The sequence below is a fragment of the Oncorhynchus kisutch genome, linkage group LG29 (assembly GCF_002021735.2).
Source record: "Oncorhynchus kisutch isolate 150728-3 linkage group LG29, Okis_V2, whole genome shotgun sequence".
NCBI lineage: Eukaryota > Metazoa > Chordata > Actinopteri > Salmoniformes > Salmonidae > Oncorhynchus > Oncorhynchus kisutch.
In genome coordinates this window covers 15,265,774-15,282,173 of record NC_034202.2, presented here as the reverse complement: position 1 = coordinate 15,282,173, position 16,400 = coordinate 15,265,774, and the positions used below count along the sequence as shown (strand labels likewise).

The 16,400-nt window shown below is 39.7% G+C and overlaps 1 protein-coding gene across 2 annotated transcripts in view; it reads right to left on the bottom strand.

Annotated features, from left to right (window-relative positions):
• Positions 1 to 7,584: 7,584 nt before the first annotated feature.
• Positions 7,585 to 16,400, bottom strand: part of si:ch211-196i2.1 (collagen alpha-1(I) chain) — a 140,160-nt gene continuing 131,344 nt past the window's right edge. For both annotated transcript variants that reach the window (XM_031809489.1, XM_020466333.2), the window contains 8 exons: positions 16,079 to 16,096; positions 15,765 to 15,818; positions 15,382 to 15,444; positions 15,109 to 15,274; positions 13,037 to 13,146; positions 11,502 to 11,582; positions 11,135 to 11,317; positions 7,585 to 10,934 (listed from right to left, as the gene is read on the bottom strand). In XM_031809489.1, coding sequence (XP_031665349.1) covers positions 10,782 to 10,934; positions 11,135 to 11,317; positions 11,502 to 11,582; positions 13,037 to 13,146; positions 15,109 to 15,274; positions 15,382 to 15,444; positions 15,765 to 15,818; positions 16,079 to 16,096 — 828 coding nt within the window. In that variant the 3' untranslated portion in view covers positions 7,585 to 10,781. The remainder of the gene's footprint in view (positions 10,935 to 11,134; positions 11,318 to 11,501; positions 11,583 to 13,036; positions 13,147 to 15,108; positions 15,275 to 15,381; positions 15,445 to 15,764; positions 15,819 to 16,078; positions 16,097 to 16,400) is intronic.

The window sequence follows — 16,400 nt, the reverse complement described above, 5'->3', positions numbered from 1 at the left end:
CGGAGATTGTTATTTTGGAAACTCCACCAACCCCGGACAGTTCAGTGTGGGTCACATGACGCGAGGCCTTGTCATCATTGGCTGCGAGTTGTCGTGGGCCTGCCCGCTCGTAGGGAAAATAACCCTGTGGTTATTGCCCGCCTGTGGGGAATATAACCCTGTGCTTATTACCCCATTGGCTCACAGTAAAAACATGACATTTTCAAACTCAATTTTGTTGTTGTCCTCTTGTTTTAGTCAATTACAAAACTACATTTAAGAAAAGTACAATATGTCTAAAGATGACTTTTCAACAATGCCCGCTAACTACTCAGAAAAACGTCATATTTTAGGGCTTCCATCATGCTTGTTTTCATGAAGGTATTAGCAGACACTTGAGTGAGTTAGTGAGTGATAAACTCCCATATCTATTGGGTGAAATACCACAGTGTGCCATCACAGCAGCAAGATTTGTGACCCGTTGCCACAAGAAAAGGGCTACCAGTGAAGAACAAACACCATTGAAAATAGAATCTATATTTATGTTTATTTATTTTCCCTTTTATACTTGAACTATTTGCACATTATTACAACACTGTATAGACATAATATGACATTTGAAATGTCTTTATTATTTTGGAACTTTTGCAATATTTTTTAAAATTGTTTATTTAACTTTTGTTTATTATCTATTTCACTTGCATTGGCAATGTAAACATATGTTTCCCATGCCATGTTCCAACCGGAACATTAGGCTAGCCAAGACCAACAACACAAGCAAACAGACTATACAGCTACAAATAGTGAATGGAGTTACAATGTCTTACTTGTGATTAAATGTTTTCCACACACGTAGCTAGCACAATGTTTCACTATAAAAATAAAAATAAATGTACTGAGGAGGATGGTCCTCCCCGTCCTCTGAGAAGCCTCCACTGGTGAAAACAATATGTTTTGTAATTTCTCGTTATAACAAGGTTGGTAGCAACATGTGAAAATTGTTGTGGAAATCTGTTGCAGCTCAAGTCGACTACAAAATCCACAATGCAATGTTCTCTATCTAGGCTTGCTAGTTAGCAAGCAAACTACACACAATAATAGCTAAGTCAGTATCTGCATGTGAAGTAGATAGCTGTAAAATCACCTAAAAAACGGGACTATCAATTTAGGAGTCTATCTCACCGATTTCAACTTGCAGTTGGCCTCTGCACAGAGCAAGTGCATAGTACGTTGCTATGGCAACAACAGCCCTTTCCCACGTTTCCCAGACACACAGGGCGGATTGCCAGATGGTACTTGAAGGAGAAACTGAGTTGAATCATTTGGTACACTATTTAGATTGAGCATATCTAAGTGAAATATATATGTCCCAAGACCAGCTCAGTTAATTCATACCATTGTGTCGCTGAGTTGTGATAATGCTGCAGCAAATGTACATTATCCCAGGGGCATTGACAGACACAATGTAAGTAACCTAATTTCTGTCGCTCTAACTGCCCTGAATGCCTCTGTTGATCCTACAGCTATTGTATGCAGTAATCATGTGCCTATGAACCAGAGTTATATTGATAGAACTGAGGCAGTGTGCCCTAGTAGGAAGTCCACTGTTGTCACCTCACCCTGCACTATTAGCTCAACCATAAATAACATGAGCATGTCTACTTCTGATACTCTTCCCAGAATAGTGCTAAAAAATAGCCCACATTAACATGTAGCCTAAGAAACAAGGTTCATGAAATCAATAACTTATAGTAACAGATGACATTCATATTCTGACTATCTCAGGAACTCACTTAGATAATACCTTGGATGATACAGTGGTAACAATACATGGTTATAAAATATACAAAAAAGGCACAGTGTTGAAGCATCCGACAGTAAGGCGCTACAGAGGATAGTGCATACGGCTCAGTACATCACTGGGGCAAAGCTTTCTGCCACCATGGCCCTCTATACTAGGCGGTGTCAGAGGAAGGCCCCAAAAAGAATCCAGTCACCCAAGTCATAGACAGTTCTTTCTGCTAGCGCAAGGCAAGCGGTACAGGAGCGCCAAGTTTAGGTCGAAAAAAAAAAGGCTCCTTAAAACAGCTTCTAACCCCAAGCCATAAAACTGCTGAACAATTCATGAAATGGCTACCCGGACAATTTGCGTTGACCCCCCTTTTTTTATACACTGCTGCTACTCGCTGCATAATCAATGTATCCGTGCCTACATGTATATGCTTATTACGTCAATTTCCTGGACTAACCTGTACCCCCGCACATTGACTCAGTGCTGGTACCCCCTGTATATTGTTATTTTATTGTGTTACCTTTTTACTTTAGTTTATTTAGTAAGGCAAGGGAGCTGAATTTCCGGATGACTGACGTAATCTGAAGTAAACTGCCTGTTACTCAGGCCCAGAAGCTAGGATACTGTATGCATATATTGGTAGAATTGGATAGAAAACACTCTGAAGTTTCTAAAACTGTTAAAATAATGTATGTGAGTACATTATTTGAGGTCACGGGCCTTTTCAATACTAGCCTATGGGATATACAAATAAATAGGACCAGATTGCAGTTCCCATGGCAAGATGTCAACAGTCTTTAGAAAGGGTTTCAGGCTTGTTTCTTGAAAAATGAACAAGTAGTTGTAGGTTATTCAAGGTGTTCTCATCAGGACAGGTAGACTTTTGGCGCTCTTCGTTATTTTCCTTTTTAAATTTTTTATTTAACTAGGCAAGTCAGTTAAGAACAAATTCTTATTTTCAATGACAGCCTAGGAACAGTGGGTTAACTGCCTGTTCAGGGGCAGAAGGACAGATTTGTACCTTGTCAGCTCGGGGGTTTGAACTTGCAACCGTCTGGTTACTAGTTCAACGCTCTAACCACTAGGCTACCCTGCCACCCCAGGGAACACCATTCTTTCCGTCTGAAATATTATAGTTTATTTACATATTAGGGTACCTGAGGATTGATTAGAAACATTGTTTGACTTGTTTGGATGAAGTTTACCGGTCGCTTTTTCAATTCCTTTGTACGCATGTCGAAGGAGTGGATTACTGAAATCAATGGCGCCAACTAAACAGACCTATCTGGATATAAAGAAGTACTTTATCGAACAAAACAAACATTCATTGTGTAGCTGGGACCCTTGGGATTGCAAATAGAGGAAGATATTCAAAGGTAAGTGATTTATTTTAGCGCTATTTGTGATTTTTGTGAAGCCGGTTTTGGTTGAAAAAGTATTTTGATGTGGGGCGCTGTCCTCAGATAATCACATGGTATGCTTTAGCCGTAAAGCCTTTCTGAAATCTGACAACACGGTTGGATTAACAAGAAGTTAAGCCTTTAAATGATGTCAGACAGTTGTATGTTCATGAGTGTTTAATATTTAGATCTTCTTATTTTGAAATTGGCGCTCTGCAATTTCACCGAATGTTGTCACAGGTTAATTTTCTTAACTCTTATTTTCTTAAAACTGCATTGTTGGTTAAGGGCTTGTAGTAAGCATTTTCACCTGTTGAATTCGGTGCATGTGACAAATGCAATTTTATTTGATTTAGATTTTATTCAACAAGCACGGCACTTACACAAAGGACTAATGATTGTCTGAGAGAAATTGATGATAAAAAGGTTATGGGAGCTATTTTGTTAGACAAGTGCATTTTTTGACATTATTGATCATAGTCTGCTACTGGGAAAGCGTATGTGTTATGACTTTATGTCCCCTGCTATAGTGTAGATAAAGAGTTACCTGTCTAACAGAACACAGAGTGTGTTATTTAATGAAAGCCTCTCCAACATAATCCAGCTAGAATAAGGAATTCCCCAGGGCAGCTGTGTAGGCCCCTTACGTTTTTAAATCTTTACTGATGACATGCCACTGGCTTTGAGTAAAGCCAGAGTGTCTATGTATGCGGATGACTCAACACTATACACGTCAGCTACCACAGCAACTGAAATCACTGCAACACTTAACAAAGAGCTGCAGTCAGCTTCCGAATGGGTGGCAAGGAATAAGTTAGTCCTAAATATTAAAAAAACTAAAAGCATTGTATTCATGACAAATCATTCACTAAACCCTAAACCTTAACTAAATTGTGTCATGAATAATTTGGAAATTGAGCAAGTTGAGGTGACTAAACTGCTTAGAGTGACACTGGATTGTAAACTGTCATGGTCAAAACATGTTGATACAACAATAGCTAAGATGTGGAGAAGTCATAATATAGAGCTGCGTGTTCATAATATAGAGCTGCTCTGACTTCTTAAGAACACTATCAACAAGGCAGGTCCTACAGGCCCTAGTGTTGTCGTACCTGGTCTACTGTTCAGTTGTTTGGTCAGGTGCCACAAAGAGGGACTTTATTCCAGCAAAATTGCAACTTCAAATTTTTGTGTCAAGAACTGCAACGCTGCTGGGTTTTTCACGCTCAACAGTTTCCCGTGTGTATCAAGAATGGTCCTCCACCCAAAGAACATCCAGCCAACTTTCACAACTGTGGAAAGCATTGGAGAATAGGAAGAGACCTTTTTTAGGAAAATTACAATTGGCTCAGAACAGGGCAGCAGGGCTGGCCCTTAAATGTACACAGAGAGTGGAGGAGAGATTGACTTTTTCGTCTCTTCACAATCCCTTAGTCCAGAACAGACTATGGGAGGCACAAAGTATTACATAGAGCCATGACTACATGGAACTCTTTTCCACATCAGATAACTGATGCAAGCAGCAGAATCAGATTCTAAAAACAGATACAAATACACTTTATGGAGCAGCGGGGACTGTGAAGAGACACACATACATACATTGTAATATTGTTGTATGGTGGTATTATACATTTTGTTTTGTAGATATGTAGTGGTGTAATAATGTTATATGATGTACTGTTTTATCTTTTGTTTTATGTGTGATATACAGTAAGTGCCATAATGTGTTTGGAACCCAGGAAGAGTAGCTGCTGCCTTGGCAGAGACAAAGACAAATATACTTTGTCATGACAATATAAACGGATGGATTTGTTCTAGACAAGTATGCCCATACCATCTATTGTCTAATTTGCCGATCTTGTGTGCAGGTCATTGTTTTAAAAGCGTTGTAATACTCTGGACCCTGATCACTATTTTGATGAACATACACTATACTGTACATACAAAAGTATGTGGACACCCATTCAAATTTGTCGGCAATTTCAGCCACCACAGGTGTATAAAATCGAGCAGACAGCCATGTAATCTCCATAGACAAACATTGGCAGTAGAATGGCCTTACTGTAGAGTTCAGTGACTTTCAACATGGCACATTCATAGGATGCCACCTTTCCAAAAAGTAAGTTTGTCAAATACAGCTGCCACGGGTCAACTGTAGGTGCTGTTATTGTGACGTGGAAACAAGCTCACAGAACCAACAGGGACCGTCAAGTGCTGAAGCGCTTAGCGTGTAAAAATCGTCTGTTCTCGGTTGTAACACTCACTACAGAGTTCCAAACTGCCTTTCAAAGCAACATCAGCACAATAAATGTTTGTCGGGAGCTTCGTGATATGGGAATCCATGGCCGAGCCGCCGAACATAATCCAAGATCACCTTTCACAATGCCAAGCATCGGCTGGAGTGGTGTAAAGCTTGCCGCCATTGGACTCTGGAGCAGTGGAAACGCGTTCTCTGGAGTGACGATATCCCCCTCGCATCCCGCAAAGGCAGAAGGGTTGCTAATATTTAGTCAGCAAATTTCAATTTACCCCCCCAAAAAATGACTGCGTTTTCATTTTTTGAGCTTCTGGTCATGAAATCTATGCAGACTACTCAATCACTTTTTACTTTTTATTTTTTATATATTTTTTATTTTACAGTTCCCTGAATTCGTATTGGATCTTGTAGTCATGGCAGATAATATTCACATTTTTGGTGACTTCATTATTCACCTCGCAAACGCTTTTGAAGCGATCATCAACTCAGTAGGTTTTGTCCAACATGTCTCCGTATGTCACGTCCTGACCTTAGTTCCTTTTTTATGTCTCTATTTTAGTTTGGTCAGGGCGTGAGTTGGGGTGGGCATTCTATGTTTGTTCTATGTGTTTGGCTAGGTATGGTTCCCAATCAGAGGCAGCTGTCAATCATTGTCTCTGATTGAGAACCATACTTAGGTAGCCTGTTCCCACCTGGTGTTTGTGGGTAGTTGTTTTCTGTGTCTGTGTTTTCACCATACGGAACTGTTTCGATTTTCGTTGTTTCACGTTTGTTATTTTGTGTTCAGTTGTAATAAATTTAACATGGACATGTATTACGCTGCATTTTAGTCCGATCATGACTACTCTTCCTCAGACGAAGAGGAGAATTCAACCGTACCTACGCATTGCCGCTGGCATTGCCACTGTCATGAAAAACAGCTTCTATCTCAAGGCCATCAGACTGTTAAACAGCCATCACTAACATTGAGTGGCTGCTGCCAACATACTGACTCAACTCAGTATGTAATATGTAATATGCCAGGGAGATATGTATACTGTAGCTAAGAATGTAATACTAAGTATATGTTGTGTAGTAAGCTGTTAGTAGCCCATTATTAGCCCACTCTAATAATTTGGTCTATTTTCACCTCTTAATTTCGCCTACAGTTCTGACTTGGTGGTGCACATGTCGCCTATAACCTGTTTTTGAGAAATGTAATCATTGAATATGCCCCTTTTATTTATCCTACGGTTCTGACTTGGTGTACAGGGAGAACACTGTAAGAACAGCCCATGTTCTGAATTCTGTTGCTGTACATTTCAAAAGTGCTGAACAAATAGTTATATTGACTATGTCCATCCTAGCTCGCTCATTAATGTCTTAATCGAAATTAGGGATTGCCTCTTATCCGCTCGTTGCTCCCTTAAGCCATAGTTTGTACGTCTCAATTGTCAGTAGAAACCACATTTGGCAAATCAAGTAAGCCATAACAGCAATGTTTTTTTTGAAAGGCAGTAAATGAGGCTTAATGAACTGTTTTTCTGCCAGACAAGGCTCTGCTGATAGCCAGGTGTAGCAGTGGTAAGGTGTTGGGACTGCTGTTGGGGACAGCTTTATGTAGGATCTAACAGTTTGTGGGCACCGTTTGTCACCATTATTGTGCAATTCATGTATTGTTTAGTGTTGTGTTGTGTAGTGGCATTGCTGGCATGCATCCCCCATTTTGTTGTTGTTGCCCCACCAAGATTTAAATGCTAAAATTGCCAATGGTCACAAGACGCAAGCCTCCTTATTATCCCTAGAATTTCCCCCAAAAACTGTTTCGAAAATCCTAGGCTTACAGATATTTTCTTCATTTTATCACCCTGTTACACTTTTATGAGAACTTTCATGCAAGACAGGAAATGTAAAACTTGTAGTGTATTTGAGGTTTAAAAAAGCTTCTGATGTTTGTCATTTTTAGACTCGATACTCCACATAATAATTCACATTCCCTGTTGCTGCAGGATTATCTTCCTTCTGTAGCAACCTGGCTCAAATTAAGATTCTACATCTCTATGGAAACTGAAACATTGTTTCCATTGTGGGAGGCAACATGCCTTTTATTTTCAAGAAACCTATAGTTTTTCGGGCTATAGTTGATCAAATTTGAAACAAAGCAAAGTACAGAATACTGATATGTGATTTTTTTTTATTCAGCTGAGACATTTCTTTGAATGAGCTGCTGCATTATACACAGGTATAAAAATGTCCAGCATATCATTTCAAGACAGTAATAACAAAATCTCAAATTATGAGGATTTGTACAAAACAAGAACTAAAAAGCACCAATGATCAGTCTCAGCCAGCTAAGGCAATCATGTTCAATGTTGATGTTAGGCTAGTAATTGCCTGTGTTTAGGGTTGGATGAACCCCTATACATTGTTTACAAAAACACCAACAGCCGTAGGAGCCTAAGGAATGTCATTACCTATCAGTGATCCAAGTGTGTACAGTGAAAAATACAATATTTTGCTGATAAAAATAAGCCCTACAGTATACTAGAAAGGACACTGTTCTTGTACTCCACATAGTGATGTCCACCCTTCTATGAAACATTTCTATCTGCAATGCTTGGAATGTTCTTCCTGGAGTTTGGTATGGGAGGTGGCTACTGATTGGAAGTTGAGTACTTATAAGACAGAACATTATACATGTTCTTTAATGCAAGCTACTGCATGCAAAGATACTGTATGTTCCCTGAGACCTTCCTGAATTCCATGTTCGTTGGTTGGCCATTACACATACACTACATGACCAAATGTATATGGACACCTGCTCGTCGAACATCTCATTCCAAAATCATGGGCATTAATGTGGTGTAGGTCCCCCCTTTGCTGCTAAAACAGCCTTTACACTAGATCGTGGAACATTGCTGCGGGGACTTGCTTCCATTCAGTCACAAGAACATTAGTGAGGTTGGGTACTGATGTGAGCGATTAGGTCTGGCTCACAGTTGGCGTTCTAATTCATCCCAAATGTGTTCGATGGGGTTGAGGTCAGGGCTATGTGCAGGGCCGTCAAGTTTTTCCACACCAATCTCGACAAACCATTTCTGTATGGACCTCGCATTGCGCATGGGGGCATGTGAAACAGAAAAGTGCCTCCCCAAAACTGTTGCCACAAAGTTGGAAGCTCAGAATCGTCTAGAATGTCATCGTATGCTGTTGCGTTAAGCTTTCCCTCGCACTGGAACTAAGGGGCCTAGCCCAAACCATGAAAATCAGCCCCAGGCCATTATTTATCCTCCACCAAACTTTACAGTTAGCAATATGCTTTGGGGCAGGTAGCATTTTCCTGGCATCTGCCAAACCCAGATTCATCCGTCGTACTTCCAGATGGTGAAGAGTGATTCATCACTCCAGAGAATGCATTTCCACTGCTCAAGACTCCAATGGCGGCGAGCTTTACACCACTCCAGCCGATGCTTGGCATTGCGCATGGTGATCTTAGGCTTGTGTGAGGCAGCTCGGCCATGGAAACCCATTTCATGAAACTCCCAACGAACAGTTATTGGGCTTGTTGCTTCCAGAGGCAGTTTGGAACTTGGGAGTGAGTGTTGAAACTGACGACAGACAATTTTTACACACTACGCGCATCAGCACTCGGCAGGTCCCGTTTTGTGAGCTTGTGTGGCCTACCGCTTTGCGGCTGAGACGTTGTTGCTCCTAGACGTTTCCACTTCACAATAACAGCATTTACATTTGACCGGGATAGCTCTATCAGGGCAGACATTTGACAAACTGACTTGTTGGAAAGGTGGCATCCTATGACAGTGCCATGTTGAAAGTCCCTGAGCTCTCCAGTAAGGCCATTCTACTGCCAATGTTTGTCAATGGAGATTGCATGGCCAGTTCGCTACAGGAGGAAAATAAGGAGGAAAATAATCCTGCAGCAACATGAAATGTGAATTGTTATGTGGATTATAATTAATGGACATTAATAGACTATAGGTTTGCAAATTCTCAGCAACAAAAGAGTGTTCAAATTAAGATCCTACATATGTAGAGACAGACAACTACAATACTGAATTGCTTTATGATCAAAAATATGATGGAAAGAAACTAAATGCACTGCTCTCAATGGCCCATATTCACAGTCTCAGAGTAGGAGTGCTGATCCAGGATCAGGTCCCCCGGTCCATATAATTATGATTAAAAGGCTAAACTGATCAGAGATCAGCACTCCTACTCTGAAACACTTTGTGAACACAGGCCAATAATGAACACCCACCTCTTGAGCAATCCTGGCATTGCTGAGCAGCTGCAGGGACAGGGTATGCTGCTTCTTCACTTAGGCTAATTGATTGAATGAAATGATGACTTGGAAAGCAATTGCCCAGTGCTAAAGTGCTTGGGCGGGAGAGCCAGCAGTCCAACATAATGCCTCTTTATTAGAACACCTGAAATAGATCTATAGCCCTTCAATTGAGTTATGTTTTGAATGCACATAGTATATATCACGTAGTGTGCACAGCAGCTTCAGTGCCATGTTGAATATCAAGACTGCACCTGAGACTGTACCACAAGCTGAAACGAGCACTGATAATATGCGGTAATATGATAATATGCGGTACATGTTTTTTTTTACAAATAAAAAATAGGCCAGTAACTGTACAAATGTCAAGGATGGCTGAAATCATTATTATAATTTTTTCAGTTAATTGCAAGAGATCAGGGTTTTAGAACAGGTTGGTCATTATCTAATCTAAAGAAACAAGTTAAACAACGCAAAAGCGAGTTCCTTGGCGCCTGAAGTACAAGCAGTGGTTTGTCAGTGAGCACCTTTGGGAAGGTCAGTGATGATCTATAGGACAACATTAGCTGTGTCCAAATGGAACACATTGGTGAGAGGTTGAATCCACTGCATCGGACACAAAACAGACCATTAGGGCATAGGACTGTTCATATACAAAATAGGTCGTTGGCTATTATGGAAAGCTTTACAGCATAATAAACTGTTGCTGTGAAAACAAATGGAAAAAGATAAAAAATGACCATTTTATATAGAAATCAAAACAACATTATATAAATTATTCATTACATGATAAACGTCTCTGTAAACGAAAACACAATTGTCCGAAAGAACTTTGGAAATTGATGCACGCTCAAAGAGTAATTTATGTGGAGCCAGTCAATTAGAGAATTGATTGATCTCCACCAAAAATATCAAATGGAAAGAGGAGTGATGCCCTCACAAAATGCCAGAGCGATTGATTCCCTTTGTCTTCTTGTTCTCCAGCTGTCTTGGGGTCCTGAACACAGTCTCTTATCCTCCCTCGGTGAGCCCAAGGGGGTGGGAAATGAGCCTATGGGCCCCATGTCTCCCTCTCTAGCTGAAACACACGGGCCCGATGGTGAAGCCAAACTCGCGCATGACATTTCCGCCCCCGAACACAGCCACATCTCTCACAGGAAGCAAGTTGAGGTCCTCAAATTCAAACACAAACTCCCGCGGCTCCAGCGAGTCCACCTCATCTCCCGGCTGCCACAGCACAAACACAGAAAAACAATTACGCAGTTGGCCAATAATAAACATCAGCGATAATGAAAAAATATTTTTTTTAATCCTATTTCTCATACTTTATCTTTTGTGACATCCCATTGTCACTCTTAGCAAGGAGTGCATAACTCTAACGTATTTGTAAGTGAAATACTTAGTCAAATGACAAAAACAAAACTTACAATGCAGTCGTTAAGAGCTCCTAAGTAACTCTGTATCCTTGTGTCTGTCAGGAACTTGACCTTTCTGTCTGTGTGACCCAGTCTGTGTCCCGGGTGGCAGGTGTAGGTGATCTTCTGCAAGGCTCTCCAACTCTGCAACCTCAGGAACCGCATCTGGACCACATTGGCCCCTGGATAATAGAACTGCCAGTGGCGGCAGAAAGGGAGACATTATGCTTTAGAACTCTGCTATGAGAGACTGTGAGACATCAGTACACATATAATACACTCAATTGATGCAGTTACAATTGAATTAGCTTTCTGTTACTATAGTTGACACTAGAGAAAGAGAGTATATTTCAGAGGAGAAGTAGAGAGAACTGACAACCTGAAATCCTTGTTCCTGTTTGCTGAGCCATTGGAACGAGCTGTCTGTCTCTGAATCCATAAGCCAGGCCTTTGTGGGCATCTTTAGGTAGAAAACAATATGATGTATTATGAGTATGGTATTAAGTATGAATATGATTATGTATTATGAGTATGGTATTAAGTATGAATATGTATTATGAGTATGGTATTAAGTATGAATATGTATTATGAGTATGGTATTAAGTATGAATATGAATATGTATTATGAGTATGGTATTAAGTATGAATATGATTATGTATTATGAGTATGGTATTAAGTATGAATATGTATTATGAGTATGGTATTAAGTATGAATATGATTATGTATTATGAGTATGGTATTAAGTATGAATATGATTATGTATTATGAGTATGGTATTAAGTATGAATATGTATTATGAGTATGGTATTAAGTATGAATATGATTATGTATTATGAGTATGGTATTAAGTATGAATATGATTATGTATTATGAGTATGGTATTATGTATGATTATGATAATGAGTATGGTATTAAGTATGAATATGAATATGTATTATGAGTATGGTATTATGTATGAATATGATTATGTATTATGAGTATGGTATTAAGTATGAATATGTATTATGAGTATGGTATTAAGTATGAATATGATTATGTATTATGAGTATGGTATTAAGTATGAATATGTATTATGTATTATGAGTATGGTATTACGTATGAATATGGTTATGTATTATGAGTATGGTATTAAGTATGAATATGTATTATGTATTATGAGTATGGTATTACGTATGAATATGATTATGTATTATGAGCATGGTATTAAAATATGATTATGTATTAACAGCATGGTATTAAAATATGATTATGTATTATGAGTATGGTATTAAGTATAAATAGGATTATGTATTATGCGCATGGTATTAAGTATACATATGATTATGTATTATGAGTATGGTATTGAGTATAAATATGATTATGTATTATGCGCATAGTATTAAGTATAAATATGATTATGTATTACGAGTATGGTATTGAGTATAAATATGATTATGTATTACGAGTATGGTATTGAGTATAAATATGATTATGTATTATGAGTATGGTATTGAGTATAAATATGATTATGTATTATGAGTACGGTATTAAGTATAAATATGATTATGTATCATGCGTATGGTATTAAGTATAAATATGATTGTGGATATTAGGATCAGGATCTGCTCAATTGTCAGATACACACTGGTCGATGGCATGAATTCTAAAAAGTTTACACTGATACCTGGAGGCATATTTAAAAATGTGTCTGTTGACAGTCTCTGTTCTTGATATTAGCATTTAGCTCAAAGGCAAAAAAAAAAAAACAAATAAATTGGATTCCCGTTAAAAAATGATTTATTCTCTGCTTGTCCAGACAGCATCTCATTATTCTGTAGCCATTTGTTGCAGGATTATTCACACTGTTGGTTTGATAGAGAGGTGTGAGGGTGAGAGGTGAGATGTGTGGGGTACTGATGATGTTATTGTCTACCTGGGCGTCTCTGGGGTGAAGGCAGGTGTGTGCGGCTGTACCAGAGAAGTTGCAGTAGGCCAGGAGAGCATCAGCAGGGCTGCCCTGGTTAGGATCAATGTAATACATCCCTGTACAGACAAACAGCAACCATCATCTCAGTGTATCCTCATCCTGACCTGTAACATTCATGTATATTCACTAGTCGTCATACGCTATGATGTGCAACAACACTCCTAAAGAGCTATGAGATCTTCCTCTGAGAACAAGCCATACAATGGATAACATTGTCTTTCTCTACCGTGCTTCTAATTTGCTTTGACAACTTGGGAGCCATGGGATTAGGATGCTGTGGCCATTAATGAGTATTTTCAAGCAGCACAAAGGGCTTTGGCTCATAGACAGCACAAAGGGCTTTGGCTCACAGATAGATACAGTTGAAGTCGGAAGTTTACATACACCTTGGCCAAATACATTTAAACTCAGTATTTCACAATTCCTGACATTTAATCCTAGTAAAAATTCCCTGTTTTAGGTCAGTTAGGATCACCACTTTATTTTAAGAATGTGAAATGTCAGAATAATAGTTGAGAGAATGATTTATTTTGGCTATTATTTCTTTCATCACATTCCCAGTGGGTCAGAAGTTTACATACACTCAAATAGTATTTGGTAGCATTGCCTTTAAATTGTTTAACTTGGGTCAAACGTTTTGGGTAGCCTTCTACAAGCTTCCCACAATACGTTGGGTGAATTTTGGCACTTTCCTCCTGACAGAGCTGGTGTAAATGAGTCAGGTTTGTAGGTGTCCTTGCACACAAATGCTTTTTCAGGTCTGCCCACAAATGTTCTATAGGATTGAGGTCAGGGCTTTGTGATGACCACGCCAATGACTTTGTTGTCCTTCAGCCATTTTGCCACAACTTTGGAAGTATGCTTGGGGTCATTGTCCATTTGGAAGACCCATTTGCGACCAAGCTTTAACTTCCTGACTGATGTCTTCAATATGTCCAAATCATTTTCATTCCTCATGATGCTATCTATTTTGTGAAGTGCACCAGTCGCTCCTGCAGCAAAGCACCCCCACAACATGATGCTGCCACCCCCGTGCATCATGGTTGGGATGGTGTTATTCGGTTTTCAAGCCTCCCCCTTTTTCCTCCAAATATAACAATGGTCATTATGGCCAAACAGTTCTATTTTTGTTTCATCAGACCAGAGGACATTTCTCCAAAAAGTACGATCTTTGTCCCCATGTGCAGTTGCAAACCATAGTCTGGCTTTATTATGGCGGTTTTGGAGCAGTGGCTTCTTCCTTGCTGAGCGGCCTTTCAGGTTATGTCGATATAGGACTCGTTTTACTGTGGATATAGATACTTTTGTACCTGTTTCCTCCAGCATCTTCACAAGGTCCATTGCTGTTATTCTGGGATTGATTTTGCACTTTTCACACCAAAGTACGTTCATCTCTAGGAGACAGAACGCGTCTCCTTCCTGAGCAGTATGACGGCTGCGTGTTTATGCTGTTTATGGTGTTTATACTTGCGTACAATTGTTTGTACAGATGAACATGGTACCTTCAGGCATTTGGAAATTGCTCCCAAGGATGAACCAGACTTGTGGATGTCTACAATTTCTTTCTGAAGCCTTGGCTGATTTGTTTAGATTTTCCCATGATGTCAAACAAAGAGGCACTGAGTTTGAAGGTAGGTCTTGAAATACATCCACAGGTACACCTCCAATTGATTCAAATTATGTCAATTAGCCTATCAGAAGCTTCTAAAGCCATGACATCATTTTCTGGATTTTTCCAAGCTGTTTAAAGGCACAGTCAACTTAGTGTATGTAAACTTCTGACCCACTGGAATTGGGATACAGTGAATTATAAGTGAAATATTCTGTCTGTAAACAATTGTTGGAAAACTTACTTGTGTCATGCACAAAGTTGATGTCCTAACCAACATGCCAAAACTATAGTTTGTTAACAAGACATTTGTGGAGTGGTTGAAAAACAAGTTTTAATGACTCCAACCTAAGTTTATGTAAACTTCTGACTTCAACTGTACAATACAGGTATAGATAGGGTTTCTGACCACCGGTGTAATCGGGGTGGCAGAGCCACAGCTCCAGGCAGGTGGTGGCAGGGTGCTCCTTGCTGCCGTCAGGGGGGTCCATCAGCAGCCTCAGGTCCTGGTGTAGAGAGTCCAGCAGGGTCTGGATCAGGGGGTAGTTGGGCTTGTCTGACAGATACATCAGGTCCTACAATGGTGATGAGAACGATATGATCATTATGGAGTTATTCCTTCCACCACTTCATCTAATGGCTTCTGGGACACAGTCCTACTTGCCGAAGATTAATGACTTGCCTTGAGTTGAGTGAGGGTCAGATTCACTGAAGGACCTGGAAGTCCTGGGAGTCCAGGTGCCCCCTGAAACAAATGCAACAAAAAAAAGAGTGGGACTAGGGTTGTAAAATTCCAGTAACTTTCTCAAAATACCCAGGTTTTCCAGAAATCCCAGTTGGAATATTCCTCAAATCGTGTGGGAATAAGCAGTAAATCCGGGAATCCTCCAACAAGTATTTCTAGAAAATCTGGGAATTTTGGGAACATAATCAGAATTGTGTAACCCTAAGTGGGAGGTTACTGTGTGATGGATGCAATCTTTTTTGTTGTTGTCTCTGTGGTCAATCTTCAGCATTTGACGAAATGTACTATTGACCATTACGTATGAAATCAGTGGCACTTACCGGCAGGCCCCTCTTACCAGGTTGCCCAGGATATCCCTCAAGTCCTTTCAAACCCTATGGACATACAGGCCATATAGTGAGACGAGAGTGGATTTCTACCATTCCATACTTACTACTACTATTCAAATGTAGTTAGATAAGGAAATGCACACTATAGTACTATCCCACTACTTTCCCCTCTGTGTTTTCCATTGTGATGACATATGTGTTTGTGAATGTTTGCTTTCACTGTGAGAAAAAGCTAACACGCAGCTCTACGTGGGGTTTGGTTTTGAAATGTTGAGAAAACAAGAAACTCATTTGTTATATCATACCTTTTCTCCAAACAAACCCTACAGATCGAGAGAAGAAAAAGGAGATGAGTCGCAGGTCGGAAGTACACCGCTCTGCACTAACAGCTGTTGCAACCTTGCAATGCCTTGACTCACTGCATTATGTTCACATTAGCTCCAGCTTCACTGCTTTTAAGAGCCGAGGCAATGGCAAGTTGAACAGAGTAATAATCTACAGCTAAACTCGGAGAGAGCGGCAGAATGGCAGGACAGTCTGGTGAAAGTAAAGAAATGGGCTTATATAAGAGTCTGCAATTTAAAAGGAATTCTAGACATGAACATAATCATCATAATAACTTATTTT